This window comes from Aristolochia californica, unplaced genomic scaffold, assembly GCF_029961685.1.
Source record: "Aristolochia californica isolate CCGP_79_NKW_82.1479 unplaced genomic scaffold, dmAriCali1.0.hap1 SCAF_11, whole genome shotgun sequence".
Classification (NCBI taxonomy): domain Eukaryota; kingdom Viridiplantae; phylum Streptophyta; class Magnoliopsida; order Piperales; family Aristolochiaceae; genus Aristolochia; species Aristolochia californica.
In genome coordinates, this window is record NW_027181782.1 from 30,622,891 (window position 1) to 30,639,674 (window position 16,784).

The window sequence follows — 16,784 nt, forward strand, 5'->3', positions numbered from 1 at the left end:
GAAACAAATTGAGGATCATAACTAGAATTCCCTTAATTTTATCTTCATATTCTTCGTTTGAAACGAGAGAAGAATAATTCATTTGCCTATTTAATAGCAGTTGATGTCTTGGTTGAGTCTAGTTGTTTCATAATAGAAGTTAGCACTTAAAATCATTCGATTCCATCTCTTGGACATACATTAATTTGGATATCTATTGAGGCTTTAGAGGAAAATGGAAGAGTATAGTATTCCATAAATCTTCGTTTGAAGAAGAGAAAGTATTTCAGATTTGAAGCATCGAGATTAAGAAAGTAAGAGATCACACCTTGGTTCACATGGGTTTTTGCAAAAACTTGTCAGATCCAAATTCCAATCAACTGAAATTGTTAAAAAGATAGAATGAAAGAACAGAAAATTGGGAAATATTGTTATATGAAACAAAGATAAAAAAAAAAAACAAAGAAAAAGTCATTTGCTTTTTGTGAAAGAGTTTTTTGCCACGGGAAACAGTTGATACCTGAAACTTTCTGGCTCGACATGATAATAACCAGAGAGACTGCCAGTTACCGCATTAAAGAAGGATTTGGATACATTTGCTGAAAAAGACAAGATAATCAACCCTTATTCCTGACGACCGTTCAGTTCTCTCTCTCTCTCCCTCTCTCAAATTTCAAGTGATTTCTAGTTTCTTCTTTCTTGCTTTTCCTTTCAGTTTCCAAGAATTGTAAGAGAAGACCACTTCAATCCAACTGAAGCACTGATATTCAGATTAGATAACTGCAGGGAAGAAAGTCGTAATTTTATTTTCTCGAAAGTTCGAGTGACAACTAATCATGTTTTTCTATTAAGCTTAGTCATCACAACAACAGAAGAAAACGCTCAATCACACCTGTAATCACACAACAACACACTTATTTCTACTATATGGTCCGATCTAGTAGATCATATCAGCATAGCATCACTCCCTTTCAACCTGGGCAGCCGGCGGAATGATGGAAGGGTCAACAAGGCAAGGAACGAAGGGGAATGCCTTGAATCTCACAGAAGTAATTTCATGTCTCCTCCGTATCTCCATCCTCTTGAATCTGACTTGGTTGCAGTCGTATATCACAGCTCCACCCATTTCTTCCAGGAAGACGAGTTCATGATCGGAGAGAAAGACCATCGGCTGGTACAAGATGTTCACCCAGTCCCCCGGGCCGAGGTCCCTCTCAGCGATTCTGGAGAAGTCAGTCAAGCTGACACGATGCTTCAGCTCCCACTCGTTGGTGTTGCTGTCCTTGAGCATCCAGACAGTCGAAGCATGCTGGTCCCCGTAGGAGTAGTACAGGGATCCTCCTGCCTGCCCGATGCTTCCATGGGAAGCGGTAGACACAGAAACCGGCAGTCGGATCTCTTGGACCTCCACACTATTTGAGCGCCGGGGACTGTCGCGTCCGTGGAGATCGTCTGGGTTCATTAGTTTATAGACTACTCCATTGAGAGAAATCATATGAGTATAAGAACAGGTAGTGCTGGCCCATTCACTAACCTCGGAACTGATCCAATTTCCCAACTCGGAGGAGAAAATCACAACTTCCATCTCGAAAGGTCGGAGCACGGGACGCCTCTGGTGGCGCCTATGTTTGTACTTGTAGAAAATGATCTTGTAATAAGGCGACACATTTGGGTTGAAGTCCAGGGCAACAGAATGCATGGGACCTTTATCGGTGACCTCAGGCCTGGGAACCTCACGCCATTTCTTCGTTAGAGGATTACAGACGAAGAAGTTCCCCCAGGTCTCGCCTCGAGCGGCGCAGAGGAGCAGCCCATTGGAACCAGCAAGGACGACACCGTTTGGGAAACATGGGAGGAAACTGAGGCTGATATCTAGAGCATCTTTCAGATCTTCTTCGTATGCATCCTCCGGAATACGGCTCGTGTAGCCCCATTTGCCGCTGTCGTCATAGGTAAAAATGCCCATCGGCACACAGAGTTGTTTCGTCAGGGGGACGCCGGCGAGCAGTCCGTACCATCTCTTAGAGACGCATTTCGATGCCTGCAGAGGCCTCAGAGGCAAGAGGGTAAGGATGTTCGTCAGTACATCATCGTTCAAAGCGGAGATCTCTGTGGGTTTCACGATAGATTGCCTTCCTGAAGTATTCATCTCTTCTCTCTGCCTGCATTCCACAAAACTTGAACTCAATCAAAGGAAGATGGAGAAACGATCGAGGTAATAGCATTTATCTGCGAAAATGAATTCGAACAAAAACACAACGAAGCGACCGAAAAGAAAACCAAAAAATCTCCGCTTACCAGAAGCAAAAATGATCTCTTTCTGCATATATACCTTTATTAGAATATTGAAAGAGAAAATATTAAAGAAAAGCTCAAGCGCACATTTCATTGCATGCATCAGAGAATGGAGAACAAGATTTACCTCCTCCTTACCTTTGCAAGATGGAAACGGAAGGGAAGAAGCCTAAAAACGATGACCAGGAGACCTCAATGGAGGAAGAAGGCGGCGGACTCTCCACTCTCTAGATTCCTCAACTCAAGATGCCTCTCTTTGCCCTGGCTTACCTAATTTATAGTTGAGTTTCAGCCAAAACGAGTTAAAGCCGCATGCGTCCTTCAACATAGTTGCCTGAGACACCGTCATTCACAGCTAATCTGCCCCATTTGCCTGAGAAACCGACATGATAGCCATTATGAGATTTACCCATTATGAAATACGAAAAAAATTAAGAAAAAAATGCTTCCGTTTTCTCCCGCCACAGGGAGGAATCTCGAGGCCGATTTTACAGTTCCGCATGCTCATCGTCGTGCCTGAAACTGAGGGCGGGACTTTCTGTGGATGAAACGCCACGTTGGGCAAAAGTTTTCTGGAGCTTTTGGAGGCTCAGCTATCTGTTTCCAGGTGCTTGGAGTGTGGTCTGTTTCTACCAAATGGCTTAGGGTTTGAAGATGCTGGTTCTTTCAGACAAAGAATAGAGTTGAGCTTCTCGTTTTCTTTTTCTTTTTAATGGCGACCCTTTCTGTTCTGCTCCTTGGTTTCTTCATATACGAGTCAGTCTGTTCGTTACTTTGATGAGAGCCATGAATTGAAGCAAGAACGATTTTAGCTAATAGTTAATAGTGTACAGAATTGTTAATTTTTAAATTTTATGACCTGGACGAGACGAGAGAAAGAAAGAGTTCCCAATATCAGATTTGGCATGAAGAAAGGAAAATGAGTAGATGCTCTCCTTTTCCTAGGATAGATCGTCATACACCCATGATTTTTAGGTAATTCTCAATTATTTCTTGAATTGTTAGTCTACCTCCCAAGATGTTTTAGCACCTTGAGGTTCCAGAAAGCTTAGGTTGCTCTACGATATCTACAATAAATCGCCTCTAAGGCTAATTATAATGCTACCAATATAAGGATTTATGTCACTCAATTTGACCACAACAACCAACTTACAATAACACAATCGCACTTAGATTTACAATAACTAATTAGACAAACTAACGTTGACCTACAACAGGATTTTTTTAATAATTCACTATCCTACACAAGCCTAAATGCATAGAAGGATTTTCAACAGCTCACTAGGCACACGGGCCTAGACCCACACAAGGATTTTCAGAATAACCTACCTACCCAAGGCCTAAATGCTTGCTTACAAGCAAGTACAACTTTCTAATTTCTACTCCTCAACCACCAGTACTTCTCTTAAACACTTTAAGGTCAGGACAGTCTTGTCAAATGTTGATTTTTAGGACACCATGAATTTAGCTCACGGAGAAAGGAGAGATAACATGTTGGGAGAAAACAAGAAGAAGAAAGAGGTTATGGACTTGTGTCTTAACCCTCTCCCTGACGCTCAATTTATAAATGAATTATATTATAATATTACAATAATACCCCTAAAATTTAAACTGATTATATCAATGTTATCTTTATGAGATGACTCTTTATTTACCATAATGCCATCACTGTGTGGGCCTTGAGCCCATATTTTCACCACTCTTGGATGTGTGGGTCTTCCTTGGTCTTATGGGTTTGAGTTCATCTTTTAACACACTTGGATGTGTGGGCCTTCCTTCGTCTTGTGAATTTGGGCCCATCTTCCAATACTCCTCCTCAAGCTGGGATGAGAGAACATCATGAATGCCTAGCAAGTTGCAAATAGTGTATAGGATCTTTCTGTATAAAATGGTAGTCCACCATATCTTCCAACACTCTCCCTCAAGTTGGTGGTCTCTTTGTTCTTTTCCAAGACACCCGACTGGCATAATATAAGGGAGAGTAAAATCACTCCTAGCCTAAGACATCGCTCCATACTCCAGTCAAATGGTTATAGTCAAAAATATTTTTTGCTCAATTTCACAGAGTCTGCCCACTTTCTCAGGGTAGCTAAAACAAACCACTTGGGTGAATAATAAACTTGACTCATGCTGGATGTTGGGCACACTCCTATCCTCTGTAGGTAGTGGGTCTATAGGAATTATTCAGAAGTGTAGTAATAAACTCATCCATCACGGTTTCCCAACACTAGGCACTGACTCTCAAATGGTAGGAGTAAAACTGTAAATAATGGGTTAAAAGATAATCATCGAAAAATAATATTTTGGGGCCACCATGTGTTTTCTTCTTCATCAGATTAATCAATGCTAACAACAATCAGAAACTCAGAAGTCCTTCTGCAATAATATCTCTCAATCAGAGAGACATTATAAGGACATGTGAAATGGGTCTGGGCCCAAATAACACGTACCAAATAATCAACGAACAGAAGATAGGGCCAACAAAGAACAATGATGAATCAGGAAGATTTCGATAGCCAATAATAGCAAATAACTTGGCAAAAATTTGGGTGGATCGGCCTACAAAAATGGAAACAAAGAAGAGATCCTAAAGAAAACTACAGCGAGAATCGACGACTGAGACAATCTTGGAAAGGCAGCAGCAAAAAAAAATTGGATGCTGGCTTCTGTGCAAAGCAGGATCAATCAGCACTTATCTATAAGAGTAAGTTGGTTCTAGAAACTTTCCGAAAATAGAGCAGCAATCAATTGGAGTTACTGGAATTTGTTGTGTTTCCGTGATTCAGGCTGATCAATTTCTATATGGATTTGTAGAAACTTCCGTTTGACTTGCAGGAGGGAAGACTAAAGTTGGAAGGTAATGAAGATCGTCCAAAAAAATTTCGGTAGTGCAAAGCAAGACTCTTGTTTCTCGGTTTGTAATAGCGATTAAACCATCCAAGGCTGAGAAAAAGGACACTTCGTTCTTGTTCTGCACTAGTTTTTTTACCAGTGGAAGGCTCGATTCTCGGAGGTTTCTTGAGATAAAGGCAGCAAACTTGAAGCTTATTGGAGCTGGGAGTAGGGTTTTCCTCACCTGCTTGGACTACTTCCTTGATGGCGACTTTCTCTACTACTTCTAGTATGAAGTTGCTCTATCCATTTTTCTTACTAAACTCCGGGGAGGAACCTGTAAGGTTTAGGATAAACATCATCGTCGTCGTCTGGCAGGGTCGACATCTTGTCGATCAAGAAAGATCCATGGGAATCTGATTTCAGAAATTACAGTTGTCCCTTACTTTCGTCGTCAGATGGAGGGAGATGATAGTTCTTTTATTCTTCCTAACAAAAAGAAAAAAAACAGCACTGGAGGCAAATCTTCCCAACTAAAAAAAACATTAACTTGGATGAATCACAATAATAACCCGAGCAAATAGCAATATTGGATTTCTAAAAGACCATACTACGAGTCTTGAAAATCAATGCTCCAATTTTCAAGACTCCATGAATTTAACTCATGGAGAAAAGGAGAGACGATATGTTGGCAGAAAACAGGAGGAAGACTCTTTATTTACCATCAATTCCATCTTTATGAGATGACTCTTTATTTACCATAATGCCATCACAGTGTGGGTCTTCTCCTTAGTATGTGGGCCTTGAGCCCATCTTCCACTTTTTTGATGTGTGGGCCTTATCCTTGGTCTTGTGGGTTGTAGCCCATCTTCTAACACATTTGGGCGTGTGGGCCTTCCTTGTTCGTGTGAGTTTGAGCCCATCTTCCAACACCAAATATAGGCTTGACACAAATTATCAGGATTACTTTCTTTCAATATAGTCCAATGTAAATTACCTCTCAATAGCATGATTTAACAATTCAAACACAAACAAATAGGTACACTAATTCTAAGTACCTGATCAAAGTAATCAAAAGCTTAAAATTTACTTAATGACAGATTTGAAAATATAGGCAACTTATTAGAGTGATTTTCAAGCCCCGTATATGAACAAGAATAGGTTTTTCTCACTTATAAGCTTTTAATGTTGATACATTTCTTTGTAATGTTGGGGCTGGTTCGATTAGTTTCCACTCAAAATTATTGTTCTATTTCGAGTTACAAAGAGAGTCTACAATTGACACTCTAGAACAGTTTCAAATGATATATGACCTTCGATAAGAGCTAGGCTTTTGTTTCACACTTTCTTTTGTTTCTTTGTTTCTACCACCCTTTTTCTTTTTTTCAAATATCAAGTCTTTTACTATTTCCTCTTCATTTTAGCAAAGGAAGTGATCAAGAAATTCAACCTAGTGAATTGTAACTGTACCAATACCCCCATGGAATGTGGCATGAAACTTTCTAAGATGGAGGATGGAGCAAAAGTAGACCCAACTTTATTCAAAAGCCTTTTGGAAAGTTTGAGGTACTTGACTTGTACCAAGCCTGGTATTTTGTTTTCAGTTGCTATTGTGAGTCAATTCATGGAAAATCCCACTGAAACTCACAAGAAGGCAGCAAGGAGGATTCTTCATTGTCTCAAAGGTACCTTTGACTATCAAATTTTTTATTCATCTTCAAATGGATTCAAGTTGATAGGGTATTGTGATAGTGACTATATTTGAGATATTGATGATAGGAAAAATAGTACTGGATTTGTCTTCTTTTTGGGAAATAGTACAATTTCCTGGTGTTCCAAGAAGTAACCCATTGTCACGCTCTCAACATGTGAATTTGAGTATATTGCTACAACTTCGTTTGTCTGTCTTGCAATTTGGTTAAGAAGACTATTAAAGGGCTCCATTTGGAACAAAGTGAAGCAACCAAGATTATGATAGACAATAAATAAGCACTTGCTCTAGCAAAGAATCCTGTGTTTCGTGATCGATCCAAGCATACTGATACAACATATCATTTCATTTGTGAGTATGTTGAAAAATAGAAGTTGAGATGGAATATGTAAAGTCACATGATCAAGCTATTGACATTTTCACAAAGCCTCTCAAATATGAAAATTTTCAGAAGCCGAGAATGTTGATATGTGTTGCAAAGATATCAAGTTTAAGAGGGAGTGTTAGATATTAAACTTGACTGGAATCAAAGAATCAGTTGAAGGGGTTATTCTCATTTAAATGGTGCAAATAATATGTCATTGGAAAACTATACCTGTCTATGTTCCAATGAATCAGACCATTCATGAATTGAAGTTATTCTAGAAGAAGTTATTGCAAATTTACTATAGGTTTTTGAATAAAATCTAAAATAAAATGCATCTATTGATTAATGCCTTTTGGTGTGATAAGATGCATCCATTGATTAATGTCTTTTGATGTGATAAGGTGCATCTATTAATTAGTGTCTTTTGGTGTGATAAGATGTATCTATTGATTAATATATTTTGAGTAGTATAAATACCCATGTACTCAAGCTTTGAATAAGCAAGCAGTTGCAACAAAGAATTCCTTTTTTCTTTTGCCTCTCCTTTGTTTTTTCTTCTTCTTTTTTCTTTCTTTGAGTTACTTGCCCACCTTTGCTTCCAACTAAAACCAATTCTTAGATGGTTTTTGGCTGAGTTAGGATGCAATTAATTTGTTTCTCCAATATTTCTTCAATGATGCGATGTTATCTCACTTTGGGATTTGAAGCACCGAGAAAGTAAGAGATCACAAGTTGGTTCACATGAGATTTTGCGAAAACTAATCAGATCCAAATTCCAATCAACTCAAATTGTTAAAAAGATAGAATGAAAGAACAGAAAATGGGGAATTCTTGTTACATGAAACAAAGATAGAAGATACAAAGAAAAAAGTCATTTGCTTCTTCTCCTTAATGGACAGATTCTTACCTCGTCGTCACCACCGGCCAGAGTTGTTTGCCACGGGAAAGAGTTGATACCTGAAACTCTTCTTCTCATTACGGCCGGATTTCTATTCTGAAAAATATACTTGTGACATCAGGGTTATACTATAGCTTTCTGGCTCGACATGATAATAACCAGCAAGACTGCCAGTTAATGTCATTAAAGAAGGATTTGGATGCATTGGCTGTAAAATACAAGACAACCAACCTGACGACCGTTCAGTTCTCTCTCTCTCTCTCTCTCCCTCTCTCAATTTTTCATGTTATTTCTAGTTTCTTCTTTCTTGCTTTTCCTTTCTGTTTCCTTTTTGCCACTTCAATCCAACAAATCGCTGGCTGGACGCTGATATTCATATTAGATAACTTCAGGGAAGAACTTGGAAGGTTGAATCTGAAAAGTTCTAATTTTATTTTCACGAAAAGTTCTAATTTGATTATAAAGAGTGTGGTTTTCCTATCATTACCACACTGAGACACAGTACAGATTACGCTTTTCTATTAAGCATGCTGAAACAAATTTTATCTTAGACAAGCATAGCATCACTCCCTATCAACCTGGGCAGCCGGCGGAATGATGGAAGGGTCAACAAGGCAAGGAATGAAGGGGAATGCCTTGAAACTTACAGAAGTAATTTCATGTCGCCACCGTATCTCCATCCTCTTTAATCTGACTTGGTTGCTGTCGTAGATCACAGGTCCACCCTTTTCTTCCAGGAAGACGAGTTCATGATCGGAGAGAAAGACCATCGGGTGGTACACGATGTTCACCCAGTCCCCCGGGCCGAGGTCCCTCTCAGCGATTCTAGAGAAGTCGGTCAAGCTGGTACGATGCTTCAGCTCCCACTCCTTTGTGTTTCTGTCCTTGAGCATCCAGACAGTCAAAGCATGCTGGTCCCCTTGGGTGGAGTAGACGGATCCTTCTACCTTCCCGATGCTTCCGTAGGAAGCGGTAGATATAGAAACCAGCCGTTGAAGCTCGTCCGAGGAACGGTCGCGTCCGAGGAAATCGTCTGGCTTCATAAACCTATAAACGTCCCCGTCGAGAGAAACCATATGAGTATAAGAACAGGTAGTGCTGGCCCATTCGGTAACCTCGGAACTGATCCAATTTCCCAACTCGGAGGAGAAAATCTCGACTTCCATCACGAGAGGTTGGAGCACGGGACCGCTCTGGTAGCGCTTAAGTTTGTACTGGTTAAATATTATCTTGTAGTAAGGCGACACATTTGGGTTGAAGTCCAGGAAAACGGAATACCTGGGGCCTTTATCGGTGACCTCAGGCCTGGGAACCTCACGCCATTTCTTCGTTAGAGGATTACAGACGAAGAAGTTCCCCCAGTTCTCATCTCGAGCAGCGCAGAGGAGGAGCCCATTGGAACCATCAAGGACCACACCGTTGGGGAAGCATGGGAGGAAACTGAAGCTGATATCCAGAGCATCATTCAGATCTTTTTCGTATGCATCCTCCGGAATACGGCTCGAGTAGCCCCATTTGCCTCTATCGTCGTAGGTAAAAATGCCCGTCGTCACACAGAGTTGTTTCGTCAGTGGGACGCCAGCGAGCAGTCCATACCATCTCTTAGAGACGCATTTCGATGCCTGCAGAGGTCTCAGAGGCAAGTGGGTAAGGATGTTCGTCAGTACATCATCGTTCAAAGCGGAGATCTCTGTGGGTTTCACGGTAGATTGCCTTTCTGAAGTATTCATCTCTTCTCTCTGCCTGCATTCCACAAAACTTGAACTCAATCAAAGGAAGAGGGAGAAACGATCAATATTTCGGCGCAGATGAATTCGAACAAAAACACAACGAAGCGACCGGAAAGAAAACCATAAGATCTCCACTTACCAGAAGCAAAAGTGATCAGTTTCTTTGTCTACCTTGACTAGAATATTGAAAGAGAAAATATTAAAGAAAAGCTAAAGCACATTTCATTGCATGCATCAGAGAGTGGAGAACAAGATTTACCTCCTCGTTGCCTTTGCGATGGAAACGAAAAGGAAGAAGCTTAAAAACGATGACCAGGAGACCTCAACGGCGGAAGAAGGAGACGGCGAACTCTCCACTCTCTAGGCACCTCTACTCAAGATGCCTCTCTTTGCCCTGGCTTACCTAATTTATAGTTGAGTTTCACCCAAAACGTATAAAACCCGCATGCGTCCTTCAACATAGTTGCCTGAGAAACCGTCAATCACAGCTAATCTTTATTACAATTAAATACAGAAAAAATCATAAGTAGATGCTCAAGAAAGAGTTCCCAATATCAAGGGGGAAAAGGAAGGTCCGAGAGAAAAGAGAAAAAGGAGAAGGAGAAAAAGGACAAAGGAGATGGAAAAAAAAAAATAGGAGGAGAAGAAAAAAGGGAAGAAAGAAAAAAAATAAAGAAAATGAGGAGAAGGAAAAAAGAGGAAGAAAGAAAGAAATGAAAAAAGAAAAGGTAAAAGAAAAGAAGGAAAAAACGGAAAATAAGTGTTAGGAATTAGACGCCCTAATTTGAAATTACCGAGAACAATAATAATAAACGCGGAATAAGAGAAAAAACAAGCACAAAAAAGCACAACAAGATTTATATAGGTTTACCTCAAGGTGAGACTACGTCCTGTCTTCCGCCGCTGCAGTAATCCACTATAAAGATAAAATACTTTACAAGAGAAATCGCACACTTACAGGTGTTTCTCTCTAACTTCTCGAGCTGTAACTTGAGATGCTCCTTTGTATAAGATGATTAAAACCATAATAACGGTGCCCCTGAATTATAAAAAGAAAATTAGGGCAACTGCATTACAAGAGTGAAATTCCCAAATTGCCCTTAATGAAATAACAGTTATTATATCGTGGACTGGCGGGGAGCACCTAGGAGGGGGGCGAAACCCCCACAGCTAGGGGTGGCATCCAACTGAGCCGAGCCCGAACCTGCCTATGTTCAAACCGAGCTTGATTTAATTATTTTGAACTCGAGCTCGAGCCTAAAATTGTTATCGAGCTCAAGCCTAATAATTTTAAACAAGTTCAAGCTGAGCTCGAGCTTCAACATTCATTTAAAACTTTTCAAAAAATACATGTCTCGAGTTTGAGCTCCAATAGACATTTAAAACTTTTCAAAAAATACATGTCAAATAAATTGTATATAAAATTATGCATACATTTTACATAAAATTGGGCATGACCTTTACTTAAAATTAGGCATAAGGGTGGCATCGAATCCAGTTGAGTCCGAACCTTCCTATGTTCGAGCCAAACTTGATTTAAATATTTCAAACTCGAGCTCGAGCTGACCCAACCTCAAGCCTAAAATTATAATCGAGCCCGAGCCTAATAATTTTTAACCGACTACGAGCTTAACCTAGATTTAATACTCTAGATAAAATATATGCCAAATAAATTATATATAAAATTATGCATACATTTAAAAAATAATAATGATAAAAAAAGGTTTAAGATTGAATCTCAATAATGGATTAGAACGCACCAATATTAATCTTTTTTACCCCAAATATTGTCCAACTTATTTTGTAATTTTTGAATCTGGCCATAGATTTACTATGACCTCCTTAGTGCCCCTGGTTGAAAATTTATATTCTAGGAAAAACTAGAAATGTTTATCCTATGATACATATTTCCAAAAAGTCCTTTAAATAAAATCATATTACTATTAGTGGCTTACTAGAAAATTACAAGAAATATTTTAAAATTTTCTTAGGAAAGTTGCATGGACCTCTTATTGCCTCTTCTAGGAAAATAAATAAAAATTAATAATCAATCTAATATATTACTATAGTTATTGATAAATTATTAATCAAATAAAATGTCAAACACAAAATTGCTATAAAAATTGCCTCATGCTAAAAGTATTACATCATCAACAGTCAAATATTTATTGAAAAATTTTCTATATGGTTTTCTAGCCCATCTTGGCAGGAAAATCTTGCTTAGAAATTTTATGATTTTTTAATAAGAATTTTCAATTAGAAAAATGTTTCCAAAAATGAAATTATTTCCCCCTTTTAACTTAGGTCTCTTTGGTTTTTTATTTTCCCTACCGAGACGACGCCGAGGGAAGTGGTCTAGCGACATCTGCAAGGACTTGCCGTCGGTGATGACGGCGGCGACGGAAACAAAGGCGAAGGCTGATGAGGGGATGAAGAAAATGGAACCAAGCGGCGAAGGCGGCCGAAGAGCAGCTGTCAACGATGACAACAATGGATGGAGGGGCTTGGCAGTGACGAGGGGAAGAAGAATCTTCTGCCCTCGCTCTCCTTCTCGCTCTCACTCCCGCTCCCAAGTCCCTGACTCTCGAGCCTGTTAATGAGCCAGCTCGCAAGCTTTTGAACCAAACTATGTTTCGGTCGAGCTCGACTCGTTGACACAAATGAGTTTTCTCTTGATCAAACCAAGGTGAGCTCTAGCCGCTCGCAAATAGGCTCAGTTCAATGCCACCCCTACCCACGATGACCTGCCTACCCTAGTCAGTCCATGACCAACTCAACGTATTGCATTAATTAGGCTCCACAACTTAACAAAAAGGAGAAGAATGAGAAGGGAACCTGGAGAAGAAGGAAGAAAATAAAAAAAGAAAAAGGAAGAATAAAAAGGAGAAAAAATAAAGACTTTAGGAAGGGAAAATGGAACAGAATAGGAAAGAAAAAAATTAGGAAGGGAAATAGGAAAAATAAAAAGTAGGGAAAAAAGGAAAAAAGACCAATAAGAGGAGAAGAAAAAAGAGAAAAAAATAAAAAAGAGGAGGAAGGAAAAGATAAAAGAAGAAAAAGAAAGAAGGGGAGAAAGGAAAAGATAAAAGAAGGGGAGAAAGAAAAAATAAAAAAAAATAGGGATAAAATACAAAGAAAAAAGGAGGAGGGGAAGAAAAAAGAGAAAAAGGAAAGAAGGGGAGAAAGGAAAAGAAAATATGGAAGGGGAAATGGGGAAGAAAAGGAAGAAAATGAAAAAAGAAGAATAGGAGGAGAAGAAAAAGAGAAAAAGGAAAGAAGGGGAGAAAGGAAAAGGAGGAAAAAAGAGACAAAATAAAAAATAAAATAATGAGGAGAAGGAAAAGGAGGGAAAAAAGGAGAAGAAGGAGAAGAAGGGAAAAAAGTGGAGAAGAAGAAGAAGCGAAAAAGGAGAAGAAGGAAGAAAAGGAAAAAAGAAAAGAGAAAAAAAAGGAGGAATAAAAAGGAAAAAATGAAAACAGGAGGAGAAGGAAAAAAAGGGGAAGAATGGAAAAAATAAAGAAAAGGGAAAAAGGAAAGAAGGAGAAAAAGGGAAAAAAGGGAGAAGGAGAATAAGGAAAAAAGGAGAATAAGGAAGCAAAGGCAAAAAGAAAAGGGAAAAAGAAAAGGAGAAAAAAAAATTTCCAATGAATTTCAAAACCTCCTGCCAACGAATGTTAAATTAATTGCAGAAGTCAACTTTCTCTGGAAAAAAAGACTTTTTTTCCACCTTTATTCTTTTTCCCTTTTCCTTTTCCCTTTTCTTCTTTCATCTCCTTCTTCCTTCTTTTCCTTCTTTTCATTTTTTTCCTCTTCCCCTTCTTTCCTTTTCCCACTTTCCCTTTTTTCTTTTTTTTCATTAAAATTTCTTCTCCTTTTTCTCTCCTCCTATTTTTATTTTTTTCCTTTTCTTCTTCCTTTTTTCCTTTTATTTTTTCCTCTACTTCCTTCTTCTCCCTTTTTCCCTTCTCTTTCTTCTTTGTTTTTCCTTCTTCTCCTTCTTTCCTTTTTCCTTTCTTCCCTTTTTTTCCTTCTCCTTTTTTTTTATTTTTTTCATTTTCTTCCTCCTTATCCTTTTATCCTTTTCTTTTCTTTTTCTTTTTTTCTTTTCCTCCTTTTGTTTTTTAAATTTTCTTTGCTTAAATTTGTTTTCTTTTTCTTTTTTCCTATTTTTTTGTTTCTCTACCTTATCTTCTTTTGTTTCTTGTAGAGAAGTAGAGAGCCTTCGAGTGGTGAAAGAGAGTCTAGAAGATTAGGGTTTTCAAATGACTCCCTTATCCTCTCCCCTAAATACCCTTTAACCTAAGGACTATAAATAAGGGCTAAAAACAAAGTTACAAATGTGCTACCCTTATCTTCAAACACTCCTAAAGATGATGGTTCCAAAACAATGAACACTCCCAATTTGGAGCATGTAGTGGTCAATGTCCTTGAAGCAATAGGCATTGTAAACATATCAACAACCTAACCCTAAGATGAAACATACTCAAGGCTTAAAACACTAAATTATAGCTTATCTCTGACAAATTGCTAGTCAACTTCAATGTGCTTTGTCCATTCATGGAAGATCAGATTGGAGGCAATGTGAATGGCTATTTGATCTTCACAATGGAGTTTCATTGGAGTATCTCTACTGAATCCAATTATGTGAGGAGTGATTTGACCCACATCAGTTCACTTACTGCATGTGTCACAACTCTATATTCAACTTTTATATTGAATCTAGCAACCACATTCCACTTTTTGCTCTTCCTAGTTACCTGGTTTCCTCCAACTAAAGTACAGTAGATAGTGACACATTTTCTATCATTCAAAGAGCATGCCCAATCTGCATTAGCAAAACCTTCATCATTAATATGATCATGACACTTGTATAAGAGTCCCTATCCAGGAGCCTTTTGTAAGTATTGGAGGATCCAAGGCTTATGCATGTACTAGCTAACCACACTAACTGCAAAGAAGGTATCAGGTCTAATTATTGTGATATATATATATCAATTTGTCTATTGGCCTTTAGTACTTCCCTATGTTGACATCTTCTCCAAAACCAGTAAATTTTTCATTAAAGTCTATAGGGATGTTTACAAGACAACTTCCCAACATACCCGTGTCATGGAGCAGATCAAATACATATATTTTCTTTATGATAAACAGTGTCATGCTTGGGTTGAAGTACTTCAATTCCTAGGAAGTATTTGAGGAGGCCCAAGTCTTTTATCTTGAATTCTTTGTATACATTTTCCTTCACCCTACTAATATTTTTTGTATCACTTCCTATAATAATTGTTAGAAATTTGACGCCCTAATTCCAAACTAACGAGAGAAATAATAATAATCGCAAGAGAATGGAAAAGCAAACACGAGAACAAAGACTACAAGATTTATACAGGTTCGCCTCAAGGTGAGACTACGTCCTGTCTTCCACTGCTGCAGTAATCCGCTAAATGAATGAAATAGTTTACAAGAGAAATTGTACACACTTACAAGTGTTTTTCGCTAACCTCTCTTGGGGCCTGCAACTCAAGATGCTCCTTCGAATGATGATAAAACCATAATGGCAGTGCCCCTAAATATAAAGAAAAAATTAGGGCAACCAGATTACAAGTGTGAAATCTTCAAATTATCGACTCAACGTAAGACATTAATTAGGCTCCACAACTTAACAATCTCCCACTTCGAGACTAAGCCATCATCAATTTCTCCTTTGCAGAAGCAACAACTTCAACAACTTCTCAATCCTCAGAGAGAAGTCCAACTAAAGTTGCACACAACTTCAATTTCTCAATCATAACATTCTCTGTCAACATATTAGCTAGATTTTGACTCCCTTGAATCTTCTTAAGTGCTAATACTCCATCCTCAAGTGCCGATCTAATGAAGTGATAACGCACATGTATGTATTTTGTTCTGGCATGATAAACAATGTTCTTTGCTAAATGAATAACACTCTAATTGTCACAATACAACACATTCTTCCCATGTTTGAGACCTAATTCTTCCTAGAAAGACTGTAGCCATACCATCTCTTTGCTGGTTTCGGTCACAACGAAATATTCTGCCTCAGTAGTGGAAAAAACAACTATCTTATGCAACTTAGACATCCAACAAACTGTTGTACCACTTAAAGTATTTACATATCCAGTGGTACTATTCCTACCACCAATGCCTCTAGCCATGTCAACATCTACATAACCCTATAATCCCAAGTCTAACTTTCTGAAACATAAGTGTTGGAAGATAGGTCCCAGCCCACATGACCAAGGAAGACCCACATATCTAAGAGTATTATAAGATGGGCCACACGACCAAGGAAGGCCCACAAGATGGGCCCAAGAACATCAATATTGAAGTGACCATGGTTTTTATAGAGAAGCCCTTTTCCTGGAGCTCTTTTCAAATATCGTAGTATCCTTTCAAGTGTTTGCCAATGACTTAGTTGTGGCTTGTGCATGTATTGACTTACCACACTTACTGCATATGAAATATCAGGCCTTGTTACACACAGGTAAATAAGTCGTCCCACTAGTATTTGATATTTCCCAATATCTACATCTTCTCTAGTGCCTCCACATAATTTTGTATTTGAGTCCATAGGAGTGTCTATTGGTTTGCATCCCATCATTCCTGTCTCATCTAGTAGATCAAGGGCATACTTCCTTTGGGATAGCACAATCCCATGTCTGGATTATAATACTTCAATACCCAAAAAATATTTGAGTAGTCCAAGATCCTTCGTCTTGAATTCAGCACATATTTTTTCCTTCGTTTTCTAGATGCCCTCGGAATCACTCCCAGTTAAAATGATACCATCAACATATATAGCCAAAATCACCTTACCTCTCGGCGTATTTTCAATAAATACTGAGTGATCTCCAGAGCATCTGTAAAAGCCGGCCCCATATGATGGCTTGACTAAATTTCTCAAACCATGCCCAAGGGGACTACTTTAGACCATATAAAGATTTTTTTAGACGG

General features: G+C 38.7%; 2 protein-coding genes across 2 annotated transcripts; both read right to left on the reverse strand.

The window, feature by feature from the left end:
• Positions 1–940: 940 nt before the first annotated feature.
• Positions 941–2,128, reverse strand: LOC137943769 (F-box protein At5g07610-like). The gene has a single exon (XM_068789203.1). It carries the CDS (start codon positions 2,126–2,128, stop codon positions 941–943), a length of 1,188 nt encoding a protein of 395 aa, XP_068645304.1.
• Positions 2,129–8,645: 6,517 nt separating this feature from the next.
• On the reverse strand, positions 8,646–9,812 carry LOC137943770 (F-box protein At5g07610-like). Its single transcript, XM_068789204.1, has one exon. The coding sequence runs from the start codon at positions 9,810–9,812 to the stop codon at positions 8,646–8,648; it is 1,167 nt and encodes a 388-aa protein (XP_068645305.1).
• Positions 9,813–16,784: the final 6,972 nt, after the last annotated feature.